The sequence below is a fragment of the Monodon monoceros genome, unplaced genomic scaffold (genome assembly GCF_005190385.1).
Source record: "Monodon monoceros isolate NGI ecotype Baffin Bay Population unplaced genomic scaffold, NGI_Narwhal_1 Super_Scaffold_6, whole genome shotgun sequence".
NCBI classification, from domain to species: Eukaryota; Metazoa; Chordata; class Mammalia; order Artiodactyla; family Monodontidae; genus Monodon; species Monodon monoceros.
In genome coordinates this window covers 83738274-83763552 of record NW_021703783.1, presented here as the reverse complement: position 1 = coordinate 83763552, position 25279 = coordinate 83738274, and the positions used below count along the sequence as shown (strand labels likewise).

Genomic DNA, 25279 nt, shown 5'->3' with positions numbered 1-25279 from the left:
TTAGAAGCACCGTTTCCAAATGAGCTGGGAAAGAAAGGTAGTCAGGATATTTTTATGAGCAAAGGCCAGTATGTGGCAACTAAGTTGTTTTGGGGTGGCTTTGAGGGTAGTTTTAGTTTGAACTTCAAGTTGGACTTAGAGCCCTTCGGCTCCTTTTTTTTTTTTTTTTTTAACTGGTATTTGAATTAAAAAGTACGCAGCTCTGACCAAAGGGTAGAGGAGAGACTTGATTGCAGAGAGTAAAGATACTGAAAGAGTTAGATCATTATTTCAGTTTGATGCCAAAATAGTTGAGTAAGGTAACACTGTGTACCTGTGGTTCACCTCATCTAATAGAGCCTCCTGCTGTGAGTTTGTGCACTTGCCCTGCCTTCACAGCTCTGTGTACCAGGGAGCAGTATTGAGGGAAAGTACAGTTTGGGAAGGGGGAAGATTGGTGTCATCTCCCTGGGTGGTACCATTGTGAAGGTGTCCCAGCGAGGGAAGGTGATGGTAGGCCACCACCTGAGGAAGACCTCACTGGGTTTGGGAGCTGTCCTGTTTCGTCACCTAGTAGAAGGTAGTGTAATTCTATGTGGCCTGCTCAGCAGGGTGTAGCATGCTGCTTCACCTCAGGGATGGGGGAGGGAGAAGGGCCCCTGGAGGGGTAGAATGACTCTGAGTAAATATTTGGAATGGATCACCATGAAAATGATGGGGCACTCTTGGTCTTCAAATGTAGAAGAAAAATGTTAACCTTACACGTGGCAAATCATTTTTCCCTTTTCCTTTTCTTAGAAAGAAGATTTTTACTTTGACACATGGTTATCCATTCTGCACTTTACAATTCTGGAAGATTTTATATTCAGTTTTCACTTTAATTGTACGAAGAATAAAGTGTATATTTTAAGTTGGCGCTAGAAGTGTGTTTGCATTTTAAAAATGGAATTCTCTTTAAGAGTGTAAGGATGTATTAAGGCTAAGAGTATGAAAGTATACTTTTTGGTGAGTTCAGAATAATAATTTCTCTTCATTTGAAATGCTGAACTCCAGTTACCTGGTCTCTAAATTTAGGTATTTCAGATTTATAAGTGCCAGGGAAAACCAGTAAGGAAATGTATTATTTATGTTTTATTCTCATGTATACTACCTTTTACACAAAGGTGTTGAGTCACTTTATAAAAAATAACATTTACAAGAAATATTGGGTTTTTAAAAAATTATGAAACCAGTACCAGAGAAAATAAAACTAGGAGTGTAACATTAAGATGAATAAATTGATCATAGATGTGAGTTTCAGATGTAGCTGTAAGTTTCCTTGTTGCTGAAGTAAAAGGGTCGCAGTTGCTGAAGTAAAAGGGTCGCTCAATCTTCATTAAAGAAAAAGAAAGATACCAGTTTTCAGTAGCAAGGCTTTCTGTAGCTATAATTTCCAAGTAAAGTTTCATGTGACTCTATCTAGGGTGATTGATAAGGTGGTGAGCTTCTCAGCAGCAGTTAGCAGGAAATTAGGAATGTCAGTTGCAAGTTAATTGCAAGAGCGTGGTTAAGTGGTTTTTTTGAATAAGATACATGTAAGAAATGTTTTAAAATGGGAGAAATATACTCTTGTTTAAAAGCAGTTTCTGGGCTTCAAAACAGAGTTCTCTGATTTAGCTCCTTTGCTACCAACTATTCACCGAGTTGTTTCAAACAGTAGTACTAAGTGATATTTCTGGTCATTGTTTACTACCTGTATTATAAAACTGTATTGCTATTAATCTAATCAGAATCTAGTTAAATGATTGGGGTTTTTTTTCCACTTTTCAGTTGATTTGATAGGGGATAAATATAATCAAAGTTCATTCTACCAAGTATCAGTCAGTGTACTTGGTAGAATGAACTGTACTTTGTTTATGCAATACACTTAGTTCTTTGGACACACACTATATTCTGTCAACATTTTCTCAATAAGCAGAAATGGTTCAATTGCGGATTTTGTTTTAGTTGATTCATTGGCTTGTCTTCGGTGTATCCTTCTTCCAAATAAATCATCCTTTTTAAAAAATTATTTTTTTAAGTGGGATTGAGGGTTGTGATTCTGAAAACAAATCAGTTGTCTGGTTCTGGTTTCCTTTGGAACATTATTTGAGATGTATTGAGGATTTATTATACCGAAGATTTATTATACCCACTGATTCTTTCTCTGGGCTCAAACAAATTCTTTACAAATGTTTGGCTGTCTTTTAGGCCTATAGAAACTTTAGGATTGATAAATTTTATGATGTTACTCTGTTCTATCAGTGGGCAGTCTTAGAAATGAGTGATTGTTTTATGGAGTCCTTTAGCTTTGGGATATCAGGAGCTGAATCATGCCCATGATTTCTCAAGCTTCTGTGTTTGTTAGAGAATATCAGGACTACCAAATCAAGAAAGCTTGACATCACTACCTAAATTACCTAAATGTTACCTAAATGAAACCTGTGTGAGTGCTTGAATTCAGTTTAATTAGACAGTTTCCAGTTTAAGCCAAAAAGCCAGCATTTTTTTTTTCTAGGAGCTAACTCTATGCATTTCAACCAAAGCAAAAAAAGTGTGTGTGTGTGTGGGGGGGGGGGATACGTTGATTCCACTTTAGAGGTGAGCCTTTTAATCGGGGAGGACAGTATTTGTGAGGTAGCAGTTTTTTGTGTTTTTTTTGCGGTACGCAGGCCTCTCACTGTTGTGCCTTCTCCCGTTGCGGAGCACAGGCTCCGGACGCGCAGGCTCAGCGGCCATGGCTCACGGGCCCAGCCGCTCTGCGGCATGTGGGATCTTCCTGGACCGGGGCACGAACCCGTGTCCCCTGCATCGGCAGGCGGATTCTCAACCACTGCGCCACCAGGGAAGCCCAAGTTTCATTCTTTAAATGAACGTAGTGGAAGAAAACTGAGCGGCGTAAAGGCAGCCTGCGGTTTGAGTGCTGTAAAAAGCAAATTAAATAGACATAATCCTTCTGCTATTCAATTAAGTACTTACTGGATATTATTCAAAAGAATGTACCAAAATTTTTTATAAAACAAGAAAATAATTTGTGCAATATTGGCTAAGGTCTAGCTAGTTTTGGCTGGCATGACCTCTCTGAAATCTGATTTAACTGACCACATAACACATCCTGTTTGGTGACTATCTACATCTTCATAACAAACAGAAACAGAAGACATATTCAGAGGAAATGAAAGAAGCAGAATGGGGACTTCCCTGGTGGCGCAGTGGTTAAGAATCCACCTGCCAATGCAGGGGACACGGGTTGAGCCCTGGGCCGGGAAGATCTCACATGCTGCGGAGCAACTAAGCCCGTGTGCCACAACTACTGAAGCCCGCACGCCTAGAGCCCATGCTCCACAAGAGAAGTCACCGCAATGAGAAGCCCATGCACCGCAATGAAGAGTAGCTCCCACTCGCCGCAACTAGAGAAAGCCCACATGCAGCAAAGAAGACCCAACGCAGCCAAAAATAAATAAACAAAATAAATAAATAAATTTAAAAAAAAGCAGAATGCACACTTGCAGAGTGGTGAAACTAAGAATACACAGTAACCATAAGCTGGCTTGACTTCTAGGTTATTTTGTGTGTGTGTGTGTGTGGTAGTGCTGTGGTTTTATGTGTGCTTATACAAATGTAAAATACCCACCCCCCAACAAGTTTTGAGATTTTAGACTAAGTGCGATGATCTTTTTGTTGTTGTTATGGGAAGATAACAAAGTGTTAAACTTCCATTTATTGCCTCTCTTAGTAATGAGGCGTGACTTAGGCCTGCTAACTCACAGCTCTGATGAATTTTTCAAGTGTATTATTTAACCTTTGCAATGGAACAGAATGCCTCTTCCAGCATGATAGGCAGATTTTCTCCGAGATGCTGATTTAGTAAATCAACACACATACAATACAATCCTTTTTCTTCTAAAACAAGCAATTTTAGCATTATTGTTTTTTTGTTTTTGTAACTACAGTTGAATTCATCAGGATTGTTTTGTATTAGTTTGTTTTCCTTTAAGTCAGTGGTTCCCTGACACAACTGTATAGATTAATGCTGGCCCATGACAAAGCTTTCACAGGGAGCATGAAGTGAGTTCTTGATCAATCTAAATGTGCTCAATGGAAAGGCTTTTAGTCCAAGATTTTGTCCTTTCTGCATTTTTATTTTTAAAGGAAAGATCATTTTTAAATTGGTAGAATTTGGGGGGAAATTTGGTTAATGAGATCTGAATGTTTGGAAAACACTGTTTTCAAACTCTTTAACCATAGACGGAATCCTTATGTGCTCATACATCAGAGAGATTCTCTTAAACTAAACTAGATGGGAATCTGTGGGTCAGATTCTTCTTTAAAATATTTACTTTTGTGGTTAGCTTTTGTTAGATCATGCTGTGGGGGTAAACAGTTCCGCACTCTCAGTGGCTTTCATCAGCAAAGCTTGCTTTCTCGTGTTGCATGTTGCTTGTAGGTTGCTGCAGCTCTGTGTGTTATCTTTGTCCCAGGACCCAGTCTGAAGAAGCAGCACTTACCTAGGACATGTCATTCCCATGTCAGATGGAAAAGAAGCCATAGCTGAACTATTTCTGTTTGTAGATGTTGCTGCCATCATGAGTCAGATGCCCAAACCTGATGTCAGTGGATGTGAGGCAGTATAATCCTCCCATAGTCCCTGCAGGTAACATGGCAACAGGGGGAGAAAACAATCATCTTATAGGAGGGGAGCAATAAATGGGAGTAAGAAAATCTGTCACAATATCACTCATGTGACTGAAGCACTCATGTGATGTAATGAAAATGTTTAAAAAACAATAATAAACACGTATATACCACCAAGCTTAAAAAATATAACCACTACTTTTGGAGTTCCCTGTGTGCTTTTATACTACTTCCCCAATTGTAACCATTCTCTTGAAATTTGTGCTTGCTTATCATCCCCTTCTTCATATATTCCATTGTGTGACTGTCCCGCCATTTATCTTTTTTCTTGAGTTAATTCCAGTTCTTTTGCTAGTGTGAAAATATTGCTAAGGATATTCTTTTATGTGTCTCCTGCTGTACAAAGCAAGAGTTGCTTCAGAGTATGTACTTAGGTGTGGAATTGCTGGAATGCGGGGCATATGCCTCTTCAGTTTTAGTAGATAATACCAAATTGTTTTCCAACATGGTTGTACAGTTTACACTTGCACTAGTGGTGTTGTATGTGTTACCAGTTCTCATGTCTTTGTTCACATTTGAAAGTCTGACAACATCTAATTTTTAGTCTAATGGGTATGAATCAGATTCTTTTCTGAATGTTCAGGGAAGTGCTTCTCAAACTTCCATGTGTACATAAATCACTTGGAGATGCTATTAAAAGCACAGGTTGTGATTCAGTAGGTTGGGTTATGCTTGGGAGCTGAGATCCTGCATTTCTCATAACCACCCAGGTGATACCAGTGCTGCTGCACCGTGGACCATACTTTGAGTAACAAGGGTTTAAGGCGCTCAAATAGACTTGCCCCTGTGTTGGCTCCACATAACACCTAAAGAATCTTTGGAACAAAATTGCTACATAACAGCATCTGATATAGCCACTCAATCTAGGGTTTTTGAATCATGCCTGATATTTGTATTGACCTTACATGAGCACTATAGATAATACTTTTTTTCATATAGCAATTTGGGAAAAAAAAAACCCAAGCCACAATGTTAATCACTGTACTTGTTTTACCTGCGGCAGATGCTCTTTTTTTTTTTTTTTTTGGAAACCTGTTTTGTGCAAACATTGGCCATTAGCAAATAAAGTAGTGGATTCCTTTTTGCTAGAGATTGCTTGCTTTATAACTTACAAAGAGAATTGAGAATTTAAACCTAAGCTAACCTAAACTTTTAAAGACACTGTTTATTTTCGGCTATGTTGGTACTAGATTAAAATTACCTATTAGGTAGCTAAAGAGTAACCCATAAATATCTCCACTGGTATTCTTTAACTTAAAGCACCTAAAACCAGGAGAAACTTTGCCCAGTTCTATTCACTTATTTTTTAAATTTTTAGTTGTTTTTACTCATTCATGGATGAATAACAATATAGAGCAACCCAACCAACTTTTTATTTAGTGGCATATGTGTACATTACCTATTTTAAATCAACCACAAAGTATGTTGATTGTAACCATTATTCAATGAGTTTCTAAGTGATTTCTTTAAAGGAAGAAAATTTAAGGAGTCTTTAAGGGAGATAATAGACCTTGTCAATATGCAAGCGTTAGAATAACTGATCACTCATTAACTGGATAAAATGAAGGATAAATAAAAATAAACACATTTTCCTCAGTGCAAGACGGTGGTATGTGGTCCGTGGCATGCACTGGTAACAAGGTAATTCCTAGTACTTCCAAATTGCATTATTTAAAAAACAGATGTTAGGACAGAAACACCACTCAGACTAGCTTAAGCAGTGGAGATTTCTTGGCCCATATAATTGGGAAGAACAGAGATGGAACGGGCTTTAAATAAATGAGATAGGCATTCTCATCGTGATGTCAGAACCCTCTCATCATCTCCTAGCTCTGATTCTCTGTTTCTGTGGATCCTTTTCTAACACACATGAGCTTTCCTCCAAGTGTTAGTGGTGGTGGTGGTGGTGGTAGTGGTGGTAGAGGGAGCTTTTTGAGGAGGAAGACAGAGTGACAGCTTCAGAATTATTTCATTCCAAAAGGAAGTGAGAAAACACCCTTCCAGAGGCCTTCCCCTCTGAAGTAGCCCTGCAAGTCATTCACTCTGCTCTATCAACTGTTTCCTTCACTGCCTTTACCACAAATTATCTCATTTATTTGCTCACTTGATTGTTGTTCCTCCCCACTACAAGGAAGAATCCTTGAAGCAAGAATAGTGCCTCTTTTGTTAATGGGGCAGCCCCAGGATCTAGTAGCCATTCAGGAAATAATAAGCCAACAAATACGTGAAATTCCGGGGTAGGACTCAGGCCTGCTCCAGGCACTTGTCATTATGTGGTCTGGAGGGGAGGGGACTGTGATGCTAGGCCTACCAGAACCTCATGGAACAGGGCAGGTGTGGTTTTACGTGGGAGATGGAAATACCATAAGCTGAAAAACTGGGGAAAGATGCTGAGGAAAACAACAATAAAAATGTGGTTTTTTGTTTGTTTGTTTTATGCTCTTTAAGCGTAGTTTACCATTTCACCCAACTGCCCAGTCTTGTTGTTTAAGGTTGTGCAGATCCTGCAGTGCCTGAAGGTGCTTGGCTGAGGGGATGGAGGGGGGCTGAAATCCAGCCAGAGACTCCATTCCTGTGGCTTCCTTTTTCCAGGAGGTACTGTTTTAAATTTACCCAAAGGCTCTATCTGGTCTCTGTACACAGTGGCCCTGTGTACAGAATATCCATCTCTCCATCTAACCTTCTAAACAAAGAATACTAGGGGCAAAAGTAAGAGCTGGATGTGTCTTTGCATCTGGATCCTGCTGGCCAACTCAGTGCAGACTATGTGCTTAACCATGTCCTGCAAATACTCTAAGAGAGATGACTTGTTTTGGGAAATTCCTCTTTTTTTAACCTTCTCCTCACTCCATTTTCCTATTTAGTGTTAGCTGGTCAATTTTCCTGAGCATGCTTTTTGAGCTGAATGGTGACTGAATGGTGATATACATACTGTCATCTTTCTTTGTTGTTTATCTACATTTCTCTGCATTTCCATTTTGATTACCCTTATAATTCTGCTTCAAGGGGAAGAAGAAATTGCCTATATCCATCACTGGCCCTTCAGACTTGTCTTAAAGCTTTATCTCTTTGAGGTTTGTTCTGTTTTTTTGTTTGATTAGAGATCTCTTTGGGGCAGTGAAATGCTCACTACTTAAAAAGAGGTGAATTGGTTGAAGGAACAGAAACCCACTCAATCTGACCCATGTAAGGCTGCTGGGAGTCTCATAAGTTCCAGACATACAGCTGAGCCCTTCTTACATGGAAAGTTCTCAGGCAGCTGTTCTGGCTTTCTTCCTCTTTGTGGACTGCTTGGGTTCTTCTTTGCTTCACTCTGGACATTGCTTCCATTCCTTTGATTTTCTTTAAACACTGCCTTTGTCTGCATACTGATCAGCCTGCAAGTGGCAAAGATGGCAACTAGTACCTAATCTCATTGGATTCTCTGCAGGTCCACAGGATGTCTGTACTGTAATCACTTGGGGAACTTAAAAAAAAAAATGTTTATATGCCTCAAACATATTCTGAGTCAGTAGGTCCAGAGTCCTAGAATCTATATTTTAAGACTATTCCCCAGCAGGAATTCCCAGACCCCTCCATAATCACAAGAGGGAAGAAAGGAAAGTGAGTGAATGATGAAATAGATGAACCAGATCCTAGCATCCACTTGTCCCCAACATAGCTCCTTTTCTTTTTCCCTTTGCCATTCCTTGTTATTGATCTTCCTATCCAAGGAGATATTCTAAGAAATTGAAAACAAATATTGAAGAATAGAATGGTTTTCATTAAAAGCAGCAGTACTGTAGCAACATTTTTTAGCCTAGCTTGGTGGATGGGCAGTCCAGTTAGGCAGTGGGCCATCTATCCCTTATCAAATCAGAGCCAATTTGTTGATCTTGGATGCTCCTATAAGTGTAAGACGGGGCTGGGCATTCCTGAGAAACACCTGAGGCCTTAGACCCACCCTAATAACTTTGAAAACTTACGTACTTGTGGTGGCAGCTGTCCCAAGAGTCAGACTCTCTACCTGGGCAGGTGATGTATGACCTCACAACTTCAGTGCCTGTCACTCTCAAACCAGCTTACACAATGTGTCTGTGTCTTTAGTTCAGGATCTTTAGAGAGAATCTTGTCCATAACCAGCCAATCAGGAGCATACTCTGGGATTAAGGGTCAGAGCTGACTTTGAGAAGGGCATTAAGTGATAAGTGCATTGCAAGCTTTCTTTTGGTTGGCTTGCAAAATAGGATTAAGTGAATATTTGTAATCCCTTTTCATTTTGGTTATTTCTTAGGTAACAGAGGGATTATATTCCTAAATCAACTATAATGAATTTTTTGTATGTCAGAAACTACAAATATGACATCAGCCTAATTTTACATGTGAAGTAAATGCCATGTACACTATTTAGGATATTTATCAAATAATTTCATGGCAAACATTATCATCGTTTCTTCATATTTTAATAACAAAATGTATATTATATTAAGTTGTAAATAAAGTAACACAGATTATTATTTAATATGCTTAAAATATAATGTCATATACTTTGTTGTGCCTGCATATGTAAAGGGTTGTAGCAATTTGATTCTGAGACCTCAATATAAGTAATGGAAGCCATTACTTTATTTAATAATTTTGTCTATTGTAGAATTTCAGAGACATTTGAAGACTTTACATGGGTATTAATTACATAAAGTATGCAAAGATAAACATTTTTAACCAAGATAGAGCACACAAAAAAGCTGTATACTACATTTCTGTGTACAAAGCAGTTAAGCCCAAAGGGTATAATGTCAGTACATTAGGGTTGGTTTAAGAACATGTGTTATTTTATACCTTTAATTATGAAGTATCAAGATAGTTAATCTGACTTTTAAAAATTATTTTATTTTGTTTTTCCAGATCCAATCCCTCTGTGGAACTTCTAAACATCTTCTGTTAGTGGAAACGTTGTTTTCTACACAATGAAGTCAACATCTTAATTTAAACCAGCATTCATGTGGTTCTGATTCATCTGCTATGGTTCATGAAGCTTGAGATCTAAGGCGTACAGGGTCTTTTGCGATGACAATATGACTAATAGTAAAGGAAGATCTATTACTAACAGAACAAGTGGTGGTCCAAGTAGTGGAGGAGGTTTTGTAGACTGGACTTTAAGTTTAAATACAATTCAATCTGATAAGTTTTTAAACTTACTGTTGAGTATGGTTCCGGTAATTTACCAGAAAAACCAGGAAGACAGGCACAAAAAAGGAAATAGCATTTGGCAAGATGGGTTATCAACTGCAGCACAAACTTTTAGTAATAGATCTGAACAACACATGGAATATCACAGTTTCTCAGAGCCATCTTTTCATGGCAACAGTGGGCACACGCCATCAAGCTGTAGCCAAAAGTATGATGACTACGCCAACTACAATTATTGTGATGGAAGGGAGGCTTCAGAAACTACGGCCATGTTACAAGATGAAGATGTATCTAGAGATGGTGATGAAGATGTCATTGTGGAAGCAAACCAGAAATTACCAAAGGAGTCCAGTGGTGTCATGGCACTGCAGATACTTGTGCCATTTTTGTTAGCTGGCTTTGGAACAGTCTCAGCTGGCATGGTTTTGGATATAGTCCAGGTGGGTTTTCATCTTTGTTTAACTTCACTGTCTTTGTTGTTTAAAGTGCTTTGTGTTGGTTACTAATCTCAAACATTATATTTAGATTTAATTTATCCCTTAGTTAAAATGAACTGATGCTGACTTTGGTGAAGAATCTGCTATTTCTGTTTTTTTGTTTGCTTTCCTTTAGAAGTTCTAAGAGAATTGTCTCATTCTGACCATAAAGTAACTTTTCATAAAATATTAAATAGTAAAGTAATCCCCAATTGGGTAAATCAGCTAAATGAATAACTCAATAAATGTTATATTTAAATACATCCTTATTTTAAAAATAAAAATTAATATATGCTCATTAAAATGAATTCGGACAATGCAGAGGATTAAATAAAAGATAAGTCTTTCCTATTCCTCATCTCCAAACCAAAACTCTCTTCCCCTCCAGAGGTTACCATTGTTAAGAGTTTGCTGTATATACTTGCAGACTTTTTTCTATGCTTATACACACGCATATGTGCAGTCTTTTTTCAAAAATAAAAATGAAATGCTATATATATTTTTCTGCAGCTTATTTGCATTGCTTATTAATGTATCTTGGACATCTTTCCAAATTAGTATAACAAAGATATTCAGCATTTTAAAAAGAGTGCTTGATATTTCCATTGTATATATACACCAAAATTTACTTATTCATTCTCCCATGCTGGTGCTATAACAAATATCCTTATAAATTTATCTTTACACACTCATACTAATTTTTTCATAGGATAGATTTTAAAAATGGGATTGCTGGGTATTAGGGCAGCTGTATGTGTTTAAAATTTTTATAGGTATTGTCAAATTGACTTTCAAAAAGTTTGTACCAATTTGTAGTCCTGCCATCAGTATATAAGTACTTTTATCTATCCGTACCCTTATCAATATTGGATATTCTTGATCTTTTTCATTTTTGCCAATTGATAGGAAAATGTTATCATATTTTAATTAACATTCTTTAATTATTAGTAATGTCTTAGCATCTTTTCATGTGTTTATTGGCCATTCTTACCTTTTGTGTGACTATTTCTTATATACTTTTTTGTATCTTTTATCCATTTAAAAAATGGGTACATTACTTATTGACTTGTAGGAGTTCTTAATGTAGTATTATATAAAATTACAAAATTACCTATTATATAATTGCCTTTCTAAAGCAGTAAATTGTTAAAAGGTGGCATTCTGTTACTATCAGTTTTCATTCATCAGTCAGAGAAAGCTTGGCTCTGGGAAAGGGTTAGAAACATTATCCTCATGGGCCTTTGTCTTTCATTGTTTGCTCCCTAAAAGAAACCTCAGGTTATCTGTGACTCTAAGACACTTTTAAACAGATAACATTTTTATCTAAATGGAAAATGTACATAAATAGAAACATAATTTTTCCACCATCAGATGGAGAAAAGATATGAAAAGATACACTGTGTTAAGTATATTGAATTTTTGAATAGACTGTAATACTCTAGGGAGACCAAACCTATCTGTCCACTTGAAATATAATTGTTTCAAATTATTACCAGAGTATCATAGCTGCTAAAATGAATATGCTGTTTTGGGTTGACTTTTTTTTTTCTTCATATACCGGTTATTCTGAAGAAACACTCATCACTTAGCTATAGGATGGTAACATCTATAGGAAAAATATGTTAGAGTGTAGATTGTTAAGCAGAATATTTACATAGTTCATTATGTACCTTCCTCTGGTGCATGTTCACTTATTTCTTGATGCTATTTGAGAGAAGAGCACGTATGTAATTGGGAAAAGTTCCTTTTATGATTTTATGAACTTTAATACTGCTAGCCCTAAGGACTTTATAGTGTTAAACTTCAGTGTTAAAAATCATAAAGACATAATGTAAATGTTTTGAAAGATTTCATTTGAATGAGGTTTTAAAAACTTTTAAATTGTGAAATTGAAAACATACAGGGTGAAAACAAACAGCTCAGTGAAAACAAAAACATACAGCTCAGTGAATTTTCATAACACAAACAACCATATAACCATCACCTGGGTCAAGAAATAGACTCTTACCTATACTTCATTAGTGCTCCCTTCCAATAGCTTCCTTTTTTTCCTCCATCACCAAAGATAATCAATAATCTGATTTTTATAAGAACTTTTTTGTCTTTATAAGCATGTATTATTAAGCACCACTGCTTGGCTTTACTTAATTCTTTTCAGAATTTATCCAGTGGAAGTATAGAGTATATATTCTTTTATGTTTGCGTTTTTTTGGTCAACATTACGTAAGTTTTAGGAAACTGTTGTTCATTTATTTTTATTGCTGTGTTGTAATCCAGTGTATAAATACATCACAATTTATCCATTCTACTATTTTTTAAAATCCATTCTACTATTTTTTTAATCCATTCTACTGTTGACGGACATTGGGCCTAATGGTGTTTCCAGGCTCTTGCTGTACGTGTGCATGCATTTCTCTTGGGTATATATGTAGAAATGGAATCTCTAGGTCTTAGAATATGCAGATATTTAAGTGTAGCATTTGTCAAATGGTTTTCCAAAGTGGTTGTACCAATTTACAGACTAATATAGCAGTATATGAGAGGTCCAGTGCTCTATATTATTATTTATACAAGGTATCAAAAGTCTTTTTGATTTCAGAAATTCTGGCATATGTGGGGTGGCATCTCATTGAGGTTTTAGTTGGGATTTTCCTGATGACTAATGATGTTTATTGACCATTTGGATATCATTGGTGAAGTTTCTTTGCCCATTTTCTATTTGATCGTTTATCTTTGTCTTATTGATTTATAGGAGTTATTTGCATATTCTGGATGTAAGCCTTTTAGTTATATGTATTACAGAATTCTTTCCCCTCTGTGGCTTGCTTTTTTACTCTCTCAATTGTGTGTTTGGATGACCAGAAGTTCTTAATTTTTATACAGTCCCCTTTTCCCTACTTTTCTATGGTCTGTGCTTTTCGTCTCCTGTTTAAGAAATCTTTCCATACCCTGTGAATTAAGATATTCTCTTATAATAGCTCCTTGAAGCTTTGTTTTGCCTTTTACATTTAGATCATTCCCTGCCGGGAGTTGGTTTTTGTACAGAGTGTGAGGTAGAGGTTATATTTTTTCCTTTCCACATGGATTTCCAATTATCTCTACACTGTTATATAACCAAAATATTTGTTATAAATATAAATATTTTCCCACTTATGTGTAGTCAACTTCTGGGCTCTCAGTTCTGTTCCTTTGGTGTATTTATGTCTCTTGTCGTGAATGCCACACCATCATCATTACTCTAGTTTATAAATCTTGATATCTTAGAGAATGTTCCCTTTTTATTCTTCCTGAAGAGTGCTTTGGTTATTCTTTTCCCTTTGCATCCCTATGTATGTTTTAGTATAAAACCTTGTCAGTTTTCAAAAAAAGTAGTAGCGATTGTGATTCAGATATACTAAGGGGGAGAATTGACTCTACACTGTTTAGTCTTCCAACACAGGTATGTGGAATAATAGCCTCCATTTATTTAGGTCATCTTTAATTCCCCTCATTGATGTTTTACAGTTTCTGAACACAGGTCTTTTACATTTTTAGTTGGGTTCGTTCTATTTATTTTGCTTCATATATCCCAGACTCAGAGCTAGAGAAGCCGGCAACCAAGAAATGCCAACAAGGGCAGACAAAACAAAACAAAACCAACAAAAGCCTGCTCTTTGTGACTAGGAAAGGGTCACCCTAGCAAGACAAAACAGTTTTAGACAATAACTGTTCTACTCTAGCCAAGCACTACAGAAAAAACCATGGCCTCACCCACATCCACATCAGCAAAGGCCCAGCGGGGAGCCTGGAGGGCATTCTGCTAAGTGAAATAAGCCAGATAGAGAAAGACAAATATTGCATTGTATCACTTACATGTGGAATCTTAAAAAAAAAAAAAAGTCAAACTCATAAAAACAGAGAGTAGAATGGTGGTTGACAGGGCCTGAGGAGGTGAGGGAAATGGGGAGAAGTTGGTGAAAGGGTACAAACTTTCAGTTACAAGGTAAGTATGCTCCGAGAATCTAATGTACAGCATGGTGACTGTAGTTGATAATACTGTATTGTATACTCGACATTTGCTAAGAGAGTAGATCTTAAGTATTCTCACCAAAAAAAAAAAAAAGTAACTCTGTGAGGTGATAGATATGTTAATTAACTTGTTGGTGGAATTCCTTTCATAATGTATATCAAGTCATCATACTGTACCCTTAAAATATATTACAATTCTATTTGTCAGTTATACCTCAGTAAAGCTTAGAAAAAATGAGCAAAATATACCAAAAGCAAGCAGAAGAAAGGAAATAATAAATATAAAAGCAAAAATCAATGAAATTGAAGGCAGGAAAACAGTAGAAAAAAGTCAGTGAAACGAACATCTGGTTCTTTGAAAAGATCAATAAATCTGACAATTTGTAGCAACACTGACAATGAAAAAAAAAGAAGACATAAATTACCAAGATCAGAACGAAATAGGGGATATCACTACAGATCCTGTAGACATCAAAAGGATAGTAAAGAAGTACTACAAACAACTCTGCACACGTCAATTTTACAACTTAAAGTGGGCCACTTCCTCAAAAAACACAATTACCACAATCCACCCGAAATGAAGTGGATAACTTGAATAGCTCTATACTTATTAAGGAAATTGAGTTCATAATTTTAAAAACTCCCAAAAAAGAAATCTTCAGACACAGATAGTTTTACCTGAAAATTCTACCAAATGTTTAAAGCAGAGTCAACACTAATTCTACACAAGCTTTTCTGGAAAATAGAAGAGGAGGGAACACTTACCAATTCATTTTAAGAAGCTGGTATTACCCAGATACCAAACCAAAGACCCAAAAAACCTACAGACCAATACTTTTCCTGAATATAGACCAAAAAAATCCTTAACAAACATTGGCAAATAGAATTTAGCACCATATAAAATGAATTATACACCATGAAAAATGAGGTTTATTCCAGGGATGCAAATCTTGTTCACTATTTGAAAATCAATATAATTCACCATATTAATAGGCTAAAGAAGAAAATCACATGACCACGTCAAATGATACAGAAAAAGCATTTGACAAAATTCAACACCCATTCATGATAAAAAAAAAAAACTCAAATAAATAGGAATAGAGTGGAACTTCCTCAACATTATACTTAATTTAATGATGAAATACCGAATGCGATTTTCCCCTAAGATCAGGTACAAAGCAAGGATGTCCACACTCATTACCTTGATTCAACATAGTGCAGTAAGTCAAGAAAAGGAAATAAAAGACATACAGATTGGAAAGGATGAAATAAAACTGTTCCTATTTGCAGATGACATGATTGTCTACTAAGAAAATCCCAAGGAATCTACCAAAACAAAAACAAAAACAGAAAACAACTCCAAGAACTGATAAATGAGTTCAGTAAGGCCCAGGATACACAATACATACAAAAAATAAATTTTATTTCTAGCAATGAGTATGTGAACATTGAGATTAAAAATACAATAACATTTACTCAAAAAACCAACACCTAGATGTAAATCTTAGAAAACACATACAGGATTTGTACGCTGAAAGCTACAAAACACTGATGAAGGTAATCAAGGAAGATCTAAATAAATGGAGAGACTTGCCATATTCATGGCTTAGAAGACTCAACATAATAAAGATGTCAGTCCTCCCAAAACTGATATACATGTTTAACAGAACTTTAAAAACCTCCACAAGATTTTTTAATAGAATAAATAATATTAAAATGTATACGCAAAGGGAAAGAAAATAGAATTTTCTTTTTAAAAATCAAAACAAAGTGAGAAGGATCAGTTTACTTGATTCCAAGCTTATTAAAATGACCACAGTAATCAAGACTGTGATATTTGGTGGAGGGATAGACACGCTTAAACTTGACACCAAAAGTGTGATCCATAAAATGAAAAATGGATAAATTGGACTTTATCAAATAAAAATTTTGTTCTGTGAATGACCTTGTTGAAAGGATGAAAAGCCAAGTTACAGAGAGAAAGAAATTATTTGCAAACCACACATCTGGCAAAAGGCTAGAATAAAGAACTCTCAAAAACTCAACATTTTAACAAAAACAGCCCAGTTAGAAAATTGGCAAAAAAAAAAAAAAAAAAGCATAGAGACGTTTCACAGAAGAATATGTACAGATGGCAAATAAACTTGAAAAGATATTTAGTATCTTTAGCCATTAGAGGATCGCAAATGAAAACCACAATGAAATATCACTGTGTACCTATCAGAATGATTATAATAAAAAATAGTGGTAGTATCAAATGCTGTTGAGCATGTAGAGAAAAGGTATCACTCATATATTGCTGTTGGGAATTTAAAATGACACAGCCGCTCTGGAAAACACTTTGACGGTTTCTTTAAAAAAAATAAAACCTAAACATTAACTATCATACAACCTAGGAATTGCATTCCTGGGCATTTATTCCAGAGAATGAAGACTTATGCTAACACAACTCCTGTACGTGAATGTTTACAGCAGCCTTATTCATAATAGCCAAGAACTGGGATACACGCCACAAGTCCTTCAACAGTCAAATGGTTTAACAAACTCTGGTAAATCCATATGATGGGATACTACTCAGCAACAAAAAGGAATGAATTGTTGACACATGCAACAATCTAGATGAATCTCCAGAGAATTATGCTGAGTGGAAAAAGCAAATCTCAAAAGGTTATACATATTATATTCATTTATAAAAATTCTTGAATCAACATTTTATGGAAATGGAGAACAGATTAGCAGTTGCCAGGGATTAAGAAGGGGCTGGGAGTGGAGAAAAGTGGACATGGCTATAAAAGGGCAACAGGAGGAATCCTTGTGGTGATGGAAATGTTCTGTATCTTGACTATATCAATATCAATATCCTGGTTGTGAGATTGTCCTAGAGTTTTGCGAGGTATTAGCATTGGGGGAAACTGGATAAAGGATACATGGGATCTCTCTATTATTTTTAATAACCGCAAGTGAATCTATAATTATTTCAAAAAGTTTAATGAAAAACATAATGTATGTATCTGGTAAAGCATATTTAAGCTGTATGAAACAATACATAATGGAGAAAGAAGTCTCCTTTTTTTTTTAACATCTTTATTGGAGTATAATTGCTTTACAATGGTGTGTTAGTTTCTGCTTTATAACAAAGTGAATCAGTTATACATATACATATGTTCCCATATCTCTTCCCTCTTGCATCTCCCTCCCTCCCACCCTCCCTATCCCACCCCTCTAGATGGTCACAAAGCACTGAGCTGATCTCCGTGTGCTATGTGGCTGCTTCCCACTAGCTATCTATTTTATGTTTGGTAGTGTATATATGTCCATGCCACTCTCTCACTTTGTCACAGCTTACCCTTCCCCCTCCCCATATCCTCAAGTCCATTCTCTAGTAGGTCTGTGTCTTTATTCCTGTCTTGCCCCTAGGTTCTTCATGACATTTTTTTCCCCCTTAGAGTCGATATATATGTGTTAGCATACAGTATTTGTTTTTCTCTTTCTGACTTACTTCACTCTGTATGACAGACTCTAGGTCCATCCACCCCACTACAAATAACTCAATTTCATTTCTTTTTATGGCTGAGTAATATTCCATTGTATGTATGTGCCACATCTTCTTTATCCATTCATCTGATGATGGACACTTAGGTTGCTTCCATGTCCTGGCTATTGTAAATAGAGCTGCAATGAACATTTTGGTACATGACTCTTTTTGAATTATGGTTTTCTCTGGGTATATGCCCAATAGTGGGATTGCTGTGTCGTATGGTAGTTCTATTTTTAGTTTTTTAGGGAACCTCCATACTATTCTCCATAGTGGCTGTATCAATTTACATTCCCACCAACACTGCAAGAGGGTTCCCTTTTCTCCACACCCTCTCCAGCATTTATTGTTTCTACATTTTTTGATGATGGCCATTCTGACCGGTGTGAGATGATATCTTATTGTAGTTTTTTTGTTGTTTGTTTGCAGTACGTGGGCCTCTCACTGTTGTGGCCTCTCCTGTTGCGGAGCATAGGCTCTGGACACGCTGGCTCAGCGGCCATGGCTCACAGGCCTAGCCACTCTGCGGCATGTGGGATCTTCCCAGATCGGGGCACGAACCCGTGTCCCCTGCATCGGCAGGCGGACTCTCAACCACTGCGCCACCAGGGAAGCCCCTCATTGTAGTTTTGATTTGCATTTCTCTAATGGTTAGTGATGTTGAGCATCCTTTCATGTGTTTGTTGGCAATCTGTGTATCTTCTTTGGAGAAATGTCTGTTTAGGTCTTCTGCCCATTTTTGGATTGGGTTGTTTGTTTTTTTGATATTGAACTGCATGAGCTGCTTGTAAATTTTGGAGATTAATCCTTTGTCGGTTGCTTCATTTGCAAATATTTTCTCCCATTCTGAGGGTTGTCTTTTGGTCTTATTTATGGTTTTCTTTGCTGTGCAAAAGCTTTTAAGCTTCATTAGGTCCCATTTGTTTATTTTTGTTTTTATTTCCATTTCTCTGGGAGGTGGGTCAAAAGGATCTTGCTGTGATTTATGTCATAGACTGTCCTGCCTATGTTTTCCTCTAAGAGTTTGATAGTGTCTGGCCTTACATTTAGGTCTTTAATCCATTTTGAGTTTATTTTCATGTATGGTGTCAGGGAGTGTTCTAATTTCATACTTTTACATCGACCTCACCAGTTTTCCCAGCACCACTTATTGAAGAGGCTGTCTTTTCTCCACTGTATATTCTTGCCTCCTTTATCAAAGATAAGGTGACCATATGTGTGTGGGTTTATCTCTGGGCTTTCTATCCTGTTCCATTGATCTATATTTCTGTGTTTGTGCCAGTACCATACTGTCTTGATTACTGTAGCTTTGTAGTATAGTCTGAAGTCAGGGAGCCTGATTCCTCCAGCTCTGTTTTTCTTTCTCAAGATTGCTTTGGCTATTCGGGGTCTTTTGTGTTTCCATACAAATTTTGAAATTTTTTGTTCTAGTTCTGTGAAAAATGCCAGTGGTAGTTTGATAGGGATTGCATTGAATCTGTAGATTGCTTTGGGCAGTATAGTCATTTTCACAATGTTGATTCTCCCAATCCAAGAATCTGATATATCTATCCATCTATTTGTATCATCTTTAATTTCTTTCATCAGTGTCTTATAATTTTCTGCGTACAGGTCTTTTGTCTCCTTAGATAGGCTTATTCCTAGATATTTTATTCTTTCTGTTGTAGTGGTAAATGGGAGTGTTTCCTTAATTTCACTTTCAGATTTTTCATCATTAGTGTATAGGAATGCTAGAGATTTCTGTCCATTAATTTTGTATCCTGCTGCTTTACCAAATTCATTGATTAGCTCTAGTAGTTTTCTGGTAGCATCTTTAGGGTTCTCTATGTATAATATCATGTCATCTGCAAAGAGTGACAGCTTTACCTCTTCTTCTCCGATTTGATCCTTTTATTTCTTTTTCTACTCTGATTGCTGTGGCTAAAACTTCCAAAACTATGTTGAATAAGAGTGGTGAGAGTGGGCACCCTTGCCCTGTTCCTGATCTTAGTGGAAATGATTTCAGTTTTTCACCATTGAGGACGATGTTGGCTGTGGGTTTCTCATATATGGCCTTTATTATGTTGAGGAAAGTTCCCTCTATGCTTACTTTCTGCAGGGTTTTTATCATAAATGGGTGTTGAATTTTGTCGAAAGCTTTCTCTGCATCTATGGAGATGATCGTATGGTTTTTCTCCTTCAATTTGTTAATATGGCATATCACATTGATTGATTTGCATATATTGAAGAATCCTTGCATTCCTGGAATAAACTCCACTTGATCATGGTGTCTGATCCTTTTAATGTGCTGTTGGATTCTGTTTGCTAGTATTTTGTTGAGGATTTTTGCATCTATGTTTCTCAGTGATATTGGCCTGTAATTTTCTTTCTTTGTGACATCTTTGTCTTGTTTTGGTATCAGGGTGATGGTGGCCTGGTAGAATGAGTTTGGGAGTGTTCCTCCCTCTGCTATATTTTGGAAGAGTTTGAGAAGGGTGGGTGTTAGCTCTTCTCTAAATGTTTGATAGAATTCACCTGTGAAGCCATCTGGTCCTGGGCTTTTTTTTTTTTTTTTTAAACATCTTTATTGGAGTATAATTGCTTTACAATGGTGTGTTAGTTTCTGCTTTACAACAAAATGAATCAGTTATATATATACATATGTTCCCATATTTCATCCCTCTTGCGTCTCCCTCCCTCCCACCCTCCCTATCCCACCCCTCCAGGCGATCACAAAGCACCGAGCTGATCTCCATGTGCTATGTGGCTACTTCCCACTAGCTATCTACCATACGTTTGGTAGTGTATGTATGTCCTTGCCTCTCTCTCGCTTTGTCACAGCTTACCCTTCCCCCTCCCCGTATCCTCAAGTCCATTCTGTAGTAGGTCTGTGCCTTTATTCCTGTCTTACCCCTAGGCTCTTCATGACATTTTTTTTCCCCCTTAGAGTCGATATATATGTGTTAGCATACAGTATTTGTTTTTCTCTTTCTGACTTACTTCACTCTGTATGACAGACTCTAGGTCCATCCACCCCACTACAAATAACTCAATTTCATTTCTTTTTATGGCTGAGTAATATTCCACGGTATGTATGTGCCACATCTTCTTTATCTATTCATCCGATGATGGACACTTAGGTTGTTTCCATCTCCGGGCTATTGTAAATAGAGCTGCAATGAACATTTTGGTACATGACTCTTTTTGAATTATGGTTTTCTCAGAGTATATGCCCAGTAGTGGGATTGCTGGGTCATATGGTAGTTCTATTTGTAGTTTTTAAAGGAACTTCCATACTGTTCTCCATAGTGGCTGTTTCAATTTACATTCCCACCAACAGTGCAAGAGGGTTCCCTTTTCTCCACACCCTCTCCAGCATTTATTGTTTCTAGATTTTTTGATGATGGCCATTCTGACTGGTGTGAGATGATATCTCATTGTAGTTTTGACTTGCATTTCTCTAATGATTAGGGATTTTCAGCATTCTTTCGTGTGTTTGTTGGCAGTCCATATATCTTCTTTGGAGAAATGTCTATTTAGGTCTTCTGCCTGTTTTTGGACTGGGTTTTTTGTTTTTTTGCTATTAAACTGCATGAGCTGCTTCTAAATTTTGGAGATTAATCCTTTGTCAGTTGCTTCATTTGCAAATAATTTCTCCCATTCTGAGGGTTGTCTTTTAGTCTTGTTTATGGTTTCCTTTGCTGTGCAAAAGCTTTTAAGTTTCATTAGGTCCCATTTGTTTATTTTTGTTTTTATTTCCATTTCTCTAGGAGGTGGGTCAAAATGGATCTTGCTGAGATTTATGTCATAGAGTGTCCTGCCTATGTTTTCCTCTAAGAGTTTGATAGTGTCTGGCCTTACATTTAGGTCTTTAATCCATTTTGAGTTTACTTTTGTCTATGGTGTTAGGGAGTGATCTAATTTCATACTTTTACAGGTACCTGTCCAGTTTTCCCCGCACCACTTATTGAAGAGGCTGTCCTTTCTCCACTGTACATTCCTGCCTCCTTTATCAAAGATAAGGTGACCATATGTGTGTCGGTTTATCTCTGGGCTTTCTATCCTGTTCCATTGATCTATATTTCTGTGTTTGTGTCAGTACCATACTGTCTTGATTACTGTAACTTTGTAGTATAGTCTGAAGTCAGGGAGCCCGATTCCTCCAGCTCCGTTTTTCGTTCTCAAGATTGCTTTGGCTATTTGGGGTCTTTTGTGTTTCCATACAAATTTTGAAATTTTTTGTTCTAGTTCTGTGAAAAATGCCAGTGGTAGTTTGATAGGGATTGCATTGAATCTGTAGATTGCTTTGGGTAGTAGAGTCATTTTCACAATGTTGATTCTTCCAATCCAAGAACATGGTATATGTCTCCATCTATTTGTATGGTCTTTAATTTCTTTCATCAGTGTCTTATAATTTTCTGCGTACAGGTCTTTTGTCTCCTTAGGTAGGTTTATTCCTAGATATTTTATTCTTTTTGTTGCAGTGGTAAATGGGAGTGTTTTCTTGATTTCACTTTCAGATTTTTCATCATTAGTGTATAGGAATGCCATAGATTTCTGTCCATTAATTTTGTATCCTGCTGCTTTATCAAATTCATTGATTAGCTCTAGCAGTTTTCTGGTAGCACCTTTAGGATTCTCTGTGTATAGTATCATGTCATCTGCAAACAGCAACAGCTTTACTTCTTCTTTTCTGATTTGGATTCCTTTTATTTCCTTTTCTTCTCTGATTGCTGTGGCTAAAACTTCCAAAACTATGTTGAATAAGAGTGGTGAGAGTGGGCAACCTTGTCTTCTTCCTTATCTTAGTGGAAATGCTTTCAGTTTTTCAACATTGAGGACGATGTTGGCTGTGGTTTTGTCATATATGGCCTTTATTATGTCGAGGAAAGTTCCCTCTATGCCTCCGTTCTGCAGGGTTTTTATCATAAATGGGTGTTGAATTTTGTCGAAAGCTTTCTCTGCATCTATGGAAATGATCATATGGTTTTTCTCTTTCAGTTTGTTAATATGGTTTATCACATTGATTGATTTGCATATATTGAAGAATCCTTGCATTCCTGGAATAAACTCCACTTGATCATGGTGTCTGATCCTTTTAATGTGCTGTTGGATTCTGTTTGCTAGTATTTTGTTGAGGTTTTTTGTATCTATGTTCATCAGTGATATTGGCCTGTAGTTTTCTTTCTTTGTGACATTCTTGTCTGGTTTTGGTATCAGGGTGATGGTGGCCTCATAGAATGAGTTTGGGAGTGTTCCTCCCTCTGCTATATTTTGGAAGAGTTTGAGAAGGATAGATGTTAGCTCTTCTCTAAATGTTTGATAGAATTCGCCTGTTAAGCCATCTGGTCCTGGGCTTTTTTTGGTTTGAAGATTTTTAATCTCAGTCTCAATTTCAGTGCTTGTGATTGGTCTGTTCATATTTTCTATTTCTTCCTGATTCAGTCTTGGCAAGTTGTGCATTTCTAAGAATTTGTCCATTTCTTCCAGGTTGTCCATTTTATGGCATAGAGTTGCTTGTAGTAATCTCTTATGATCCTTTGTATTTCTGCAGTGTCAGTTGTTACTTCTCCTTCTTCATTTCTAATTCTGTTGATCTGAGTCTTCTCCCTTCTTTTCTTGATGAGTCTGGCTAATAGTTTATCAATTTTGTTTATCTTCTCAAAGAACCAGCTTTTAGTTTTATTGATCTTTGCTATCATGTCCTTCATTTCTTTTTCATTTATTTCTGATCTGATTTTTATGATTTCTTTCCTTCTGCTAACTTTAGGGTTTTTTGTTCTTCTTTCTCTAATTGCTTTAGATGCAAGGTTAGGTTGTTTATTCGAGATGTTTCCTGTTTCTTAAGGTAGGATTGTATTGCTATAAACTTCCCTCTTAGAACTGCTTTTGCTGCATCCCATAGATTTTGGGTCATCTTGTCTCCATTGTCATTTGTTTCTAGGTATTTTTAAATTTCCTCTTTGATTTCTTCGGTGATCACTTCGTTATTAAGTAGTGTATTATTTAGCCTCCATGTGTTTGTATTTTTTACAGATCTTTTCCTGTAATTGATATCTAGTCTCATAGCATTGTGGTCGGAAAAGATACTTGATACGACTTCGATTTTCTTAAATTTACCAAGGCTTGATTTGTGACCCAAGATATGATCTATCCTAGAGAATGTTCCATGAGCACTAGAGAAAAATGTGTATTCTGTTGGTTTTGGATGGAATGTCCTATAAATATCAATTAAGTCCATCTTGTTTAATGTGTCATTTAAAGCTTGTGTTTCCTTATTTATTTTCATTTTGGATGATCTGTCCATTGGTGAAAGTGGGGTATTAAAGTCCCCTACTATGAATGTGTTACTGTTGATTTCCCCTTTTATGGCTCTTAGTATTTGCCTTATGTATTGAGGTGCTCCTTTGTTGGGTGCATAAATATTTACAATTGTTGTATCTTCTTCTTGGATCGATCCCTTGATCATTATGTAGTGTCCTTCTTTGTCTCTTCTAATAGTCTTTATTTTAAAGTCTATTTGTCTGATACGAGAATTGCTACTCCAGCTTTCTTTTGCTTTCCATTTGCATGAAATATCTTTTTCCATCCCCTTACGTTCAGTCCGTATGTGTCTCTAGGTCTGAAGTGGGTCTCTTCTAGACAGCAAATATATGGGTCTTGTTTTTGTATCCATTCAGCCAATCTGTGTCTTTTGGTGGGAGCATTTAGTTCATTTACATTTAAGGTAATTATTGATATGTATGTTCCTATTCCCATTTTCTTAATTGTTTTGGGTTCGTTATTGTAGGTCTTTTCCTTCTCTTGTGTTTCTTGCGTAGAGAAGTTCCTTTAGCAGTTGTTGTAGAGCTGGTTTGGTGGTGCTGAACTCTCTCAGCTTTTGCTTGTCTGTAAAGGTTTTAATTTCTCCGTCGAATCTGAATGAGATCCTTGCTGTGTAGAGTAATCTTGGTTGCAGGTTTTTCTCCTTCATCACTTTAAATATGTCCTGGCAGTCCCTTCTGGCTTGCAGAGTTTCTGCTGAAAGATCAGCAGTTAACCTTATGGGGATTACCTTGTGTGTTATTTGTTGTCTTTCCCTTGCTGCTTTTAATATGTTTTCTTTGTATTTGATTTTTGACAGTTTGATTAATATGTGTCTTGGTGTGTTTCTCCTTGGATTTATCCTGTATAGGATTCTCTGTGCTTCCAGGACTTGATTAACTATTTCCTTTCCCATATTAGGGAAGTTTTCAACTATAATCTCTTCAAATATTTTCTCAGTCCCTTTCTTTTTCTCTTCTTCTTCTGGAACCCCAATAATTTGAATGTTGGTGCATTTAATGTTGTCCCAGAGGTCTCTGAGACTGTCCTCAGTTCTTTTCATTCTTTTCTCTTTATTCTGCTCTGCAGTAGTTATTTCCACTATTTTATCTTCCAG

The 25279-nt window shown here is 36.7% G+C and overlaps 1 protein-coding gene across 3 annotated transcripts in view; it reads left to right on the top strand.

Moving 5' to 3' along the window:
* The window catches only part of SLC41A2 (solute carrier family 41 member 2), a 128836-nt gene that overhangs the window by 12922 nt on the left and 90635 nt on the right, over window positions 1-25279 (top strand). For 2 of the 3 annotated variants that reach the window (XM_029205369.1, XM_029205371.1), the window contains exons 1-2: window positions 380-559; window positions 9577-10301. In XM_029205369.1, the coding sequence (XP_029061202.1) occupies window positions 9747-10301 (555 nt within the window). In that variant the 5' untranslated portion in view covers window positions 380-559; window positions 9577-9746. Of the gene's footprint in view, window positions 1-379; window positions 560-9576; window positions 10302-25279 lie in introns of those variants that run through there. The other variant, XM_029205370.1, reaches the window with a different exon arrangement.